Below are 4,905 nucleotides of genomic sequence, written 5' to 3' on the forward strand. Positions count from 1 at the left end.
TCTTAAATTTAGCTGTTAGCGTGCTCGTTCTTACATTTAGCTGTTAGCGTGCTCGTTCTTACATTTAGGCGTGCTCGTTCTTATATTTAGCTGTTAGCGTGATCGTTCTTACATTTAGCTGTTAGCTTGCTCGTTCTTACATTTAGCTGTTAGCGTGATCGTTCTTACATTTAGCTGTTAGTTTGCTCGTTCTTAAATTTAGCTTTTAGCATGCTCATTCTTACATTTAGCTTTTAGCATGCTTATTGCTACAATTAGCATTTAGCATGCTCATTGCTAGAATTAGCTTTTAGTGTGCTTGTTATTACATTTAGCTGTTAGCGTGCTCATTCTTACATTTAGCTATTAGCATGCTTGTTTCTACATTATCTAGTGTTCTACTTCCTTTAGCTTTAACAATTCAGTTTTAGCTCATTCAGCAAAGTTCACCCATGTCTTTCAGTGTTCAGCCGCTGGTCCTGCTCTGCTCCTTGTCACAGTGCATTGTGGTGCTCATAAACTGTTGGCTCTGTAGAACACTGCAGCTAACTCGTGATGTTTGTGCACTCAGGTTCTTGTTTTTAATGCCAGAGGGAGGTTTCACTGCGGCGGCGTCCTCATCAGTAAGAGCTGGGTCCTGACGGCAGCTCACTGCCTCGAAGGCCACCACAAGTTCAGCGTCAGACTGGGTGAGCTCTCAAACAGAAACAGAAAAAGTTCACGTGTTGATAAAAAAAAAACTGACTGATGATCGGGTCCTGATTCGTGTTCTTAGGTGACTACGAGCGTTTGAAGGACGAAGGAACGGAGGTGACTCTCCAGGTCGCCCGGGCCTTCAAACACCCCAGCTACAACAGCCGGACGGTGGACAACGACATTGCCCTGCTCCGCCTGCAGACGCCTGCCCCATCGTCTATATACATCCTGCCTGTCTGCTTGCCAGGGAGCGCCATGGCCAAGCGGGTGCTCCACCGAAATGGCACCATCACCGTGGTGACGGGCTGGGGCAAGCAGGACAGCGGGAAGTACAGCTCGGCGCTGAATGTCATCAAGATCCCACTAGTCAACCGTAGCGTCTGTGGCCAGCAGATGTTCCCCCACCAGCTGTCTGAAAACGTCCTGTGTGCCGGGATCCTGGGCCAGAGCGTGGATGCCTGTGAGGGGGACAGTGGTGGCCCGATGGTCACCCTGTACCGGAACACCTGGTTCCTGATTGGCCTGGTGTCGTGGGGCGAGGGCTGCGGCCTGAAGGACAAGCTGGGCATCTACACCAAGGTGTCCAACTACAATCAGTGGATCCACCAGGTCCAAGAGGAATGGGACACGAGACATCGTCCACAATAACACCGAACAGATGGTCCTGTCCACTCAGTCAAACCCACTGACACCCCCACAGCTTCAGAGATGTCTCACAGCTTCACAAATAAATGGATTTACTCTGAAAAAGCTTCTGGCTGTTTTATTTTAATACAGCCTAGTAGGGTCTCCCAAGCAGATTGGTTCTAGGTGACAGGCCAGACAAAAAGTGATTCAGAAGACTTGTATGGACAAAGAAAACAAGGAACTCAGTTTCCCTTGCCTGGACGTAAGTTACTGCGGCCCCACCCTGGAGCCAGGCCTGGGGGAGGGTCTTGTCAGCGATCGACTGGTGATCGGGTCTCTACCCATGGGGCCCGGTCGGGCTCAGTCTGAATGAGCAGAATGGGTTTGCCTTCCTGTGAGCCCACCACTTGCAGGAGGGGCCATATGTGTCGGGTGCATGAATCCATGGGCAGTGGTCAAAGTTGGGGACTTTGGCACTCTGACCCTGGCTTACCAAAGTTGGTTCTGGGGACATGGAATGTGACCTCTCTGATAGAGAAGGAGCCTGAGATTGTGCATGAGGTTGATAGGTACTGAATTAGATATAGTTGGGCTCACCTCGACGCACAGTATGGGTTCTGGAACCAATCTCCTTGAGAGGGGCTGGACCTTATTCTACTCTGGAGTTGCCCATGGTGAGAGGCACGAGCTGGTGTGGGTCTACTCTTAGCCCACCGACTTGGTGCCTTTGTGTTGGAGTTTTCTCCGGTAGATGAGATGGTAGCTTCCCTGCACCTTCAGGTGGAGGGATGGGCTCGGACAGTTGTTTGTGCCTATGTGCTGAATAGCAGTTCAGATTATCCAATCTTCTTGGAGTCCTTGGGGGGTTACTGGAAGGTGCACCAGCTGGGGACTCCTTTATTCTGCTTGGGGACATCAAAGCCCACGTGAGTAATGACAGTGTGACCTGGAGGGGTGTGATTGGGAGGAACAGCCTCTCTGATCTGAATTTGAGCGGTGTTCCCTTGTTGGACTTCTGTGCTAGTCATAGTTTGTCCATCACAAACACCATGTTCCAACATAAGGCTGTCCATAAGTGCACTTGGCATCAGGATGCCCTAGGTCATACTTTATAGATCGATGATTAACTTTGTAGTCGTGTCATCTGATTTGAAGCCATTAGTTTTGGACACTCAGGTGAAAAGAGGAGCTGAGGTGTCAACTGATCACCACCTGGTAGTGAGTTGGATCAGATGTCAGGGGAAGATGCCGGACAGACCTGGTAGACCCAAATGTGTAGTGAGGGTTCGCTGGGAACACCTGGCAGAAGAACCTGTCAGAAAGATCTTCAACTCACACCTCTGGAAGGGCTTTAACCACATTCCAACTGAGACGGGGACATTGAGGAAGAGTAGACCATGTTCCTCGACTCAGTTGTTGAAGTGGCTACCTTGAGCTGTGGCTGTAAGGTTGTCTGTGCTTCTCACAGTGGCCATCCTCGAACTCGGTGGTGGATACCCCAGGTTGGGGAGGCTGTCAAGCTGAAGAAGGAGTCCTATCAGTCCTTGTTGACTGGTGGGACTCCGGAGGCAGCTGAGAAGTACTGGAGGGCCAAGTAGTCCACAGCCTTGGCTGTTGCTGAGGCAAAAGCTCAGATGTGGGAGGAGTTTGGTGAGGTCTTGGATAATGACATATGGTTGGCTCCGAGGAGATTCTGGCAAACCATCAAGCAGCTGAAGAGGGGAAAGCAGCTCTTTACCAACACTGTGTTCAGTGAAGGTGGGGTGCTGTTGACCTCAACCAGTGATGTCATTGGGAGGTGGAAGGAATATTTCTCGGACCTTCTCAATCCCACCAGCATGTCTTCCATGGAGGAAGCGGAGTCAGGAGACTTACGGGTTGGTCTGTCCATAACTGTGGTTGAGGTCGCCGAGGTAGTTATAAAGCTGCACGCTGGATGGTCTCCAGGGGTGGATGAGATTTGCCCTGATTTCCTTAAGGCTCTGGATGTTGTGGGCCATCTTCGTTGACATGCCTTTGCAGCATCGTGTGGACATCAGGTGCAGTCCTGGACCTGAAGGCAGAGTAACGTGCACGTTTTTGGTCTGTGGGAGGAAACCGGGGTACCCAGAGAAAACCCACTCAGCACGGAGAGAACATGTAGACTTCACACAGAAAGACCCCAGATCCAACCGGGGATTGAACCCACAACCTTTTTGCTGTGAGGCAACAGTGATAACCACTGAGCCGTCGTGCTGCTACTTTAGTCCAGGAAATAAAAGGTTTTAAAGACCTGATCTCTGTGGATTATCCAGGAACGTTTAATTAAATTGTGCTTATTTTTTTATTTATAATATAAAAGATTAAAGCAGGGATTATAAATAATCTGCAGTGAGTCCTGTGATGAGTAAACAGCGCCCTCTACAGACAGGACTGAGAACTAGAACCAATCTGATCAAAACAAAAATTAAACGTTTTATCAAGTAAAACCTGATCAATAAATGCAAAAGTTTAACATTTTATCACTTCAAGTAAAGTTTATATGTTTGAACATAAAGATGAGTTTGCAACAATTTATTATTTTATCAGTTTATGGTTCTAAATCGGTGGATTACAGACAGATGAGAATTAGTTTTAAATTATCAGCTGATTTAGTAAAATCTTCAGAATGTGATAAAAATATGACAAAACTTTTCTAGATTTTTTATTTATTTATTTATTTCTGCCTTTCAATAGAAACATCAAACTTTTACCAAAATAAATAAATAAGTTTTTAACAGAGTTCAAATCTCTTGAATAGTTTTGGTTTCTCGTGGTTTGGTTTTATTAGTGACCTAAAATATATAAAAAAAATAACACTTTTTATTATTAGACCTCTGGTTTATAAAATATTTTTTTTTTACATTTTAGGATTTTTAATCATTTTGATTTAATTGAATACATTTTTTTTTTATTTTCTTCATCTTATTAAAATACGTTCAGTAAGAAAAAAATAAATTCTGTCGTCCTTGTTTTGTCCATTTCTGCTCCTGCTGGTTCTGGTCTCGCGCGTGGTCTTTCAGAGCTGGGTCTCTGGTCCAGGATCAGGACGGTCCTCGGCTCCTCTTCAACTCGTGCTCGTACCTCTGCAGCTGAGATAAGAAGCCGAGGTTCGGCTCGACGACCCGTCGGGCCGTCTTCAGCCTCTGCAGAGAGAAAACGAGAAGGATCAGAACCTTCAGGTTCATGAAGAATTACAGCTGCTGGTTCCTTTCTGTCAGACACAGGAAGCTGAGGACAAAGACAGACAGGAAGCTGAGGACAAAGACAGACAGGAAGCTGAGGACAGAGACAGGAAGCTGATGACAAGGACAGGAAGCTGATTACAGAAACAGGAAACGGATGACAGGGTCAGGAAGCTGAAGGCAGAGACCGGAAACTGATGACAGAGACAGGAAGCTGAGGACAGAGACAGGAAGCTGATTACAGGTACAGGAAGCTGAAGGCAGAGACATGAAGCTGATGACAGAGACAGATAGGAAGCTGAGGACAAGTACAGGAAGCTGATGACAGAGACAGATAGGAAGCTGAGGACAGGGACAGGAAGCTGATTACAGGTACAGGAAGCTGATGACAGACTCAGGA

At 47.0% G+C, this 4,905-nt stretch overlaps 2 protein-coding genes across 2 annotated transcripts in view; one reads left to right on the forward strand and one right to left on the reverse strand.

Moving 5' to 3' along the window:
* Nucleotides 1-1,462, forward strand: part of proca (protein C (inactivator of coagulation factors Va and VIIIa), a) — a 13,966-nt gene extending 12,504 nt beyond the window's left edge. Inside the window, exons 7-8 of the mRNA XM_037682461.1 lie at nt 551-668; nt 755-1,462. Coding sequence (XP_037538389.1) covers nt 551-668; nt 755-1,323 — 687 coding nt within the window. The 3' untranslated portion in view covers nt 1,324-1,462. The remainder of the gene's footprint in view (nt 1-550; nt 669-754) is intronic.
* Nucleotides 1,463-4,221: 2,759 nt separating this feature from the next.
* The window catches only part of dusp28 (dual specificity phosphatase 28), a 2,438-nt gene continuing 1,754 nt past the window's right edge, over nt 4,222-4,905 (reverse strand). The window contains exon 2 of the mRNA XM_037682478.1: nt 4,222-4,466. Coding sequence (XP_037538406.1) covers nt 4,365-4,466 — 102 coding nt within the window. The 3' untranslated portion in view covers nt 4,222-4,364. The remainder of the gene's footprint in view (nt 4,467-4,905) is intronic.

This window comes from Nematolebias whitei, chromosome 9 (genome assembly GCF_014905685.2).
Source record: "Nematolebias whitei isolate Nwh7 chromosome 9, NemWhi1, whole genome shotgun sequence".
Classification (NCBI taxonomy): domain Eukaryota; kingdom Metazoa; phylum Chordata; class Actinopteri; order Cyprinodontiformes; family Rivulidae; genus Nematolebias; species Nematolebias whitei.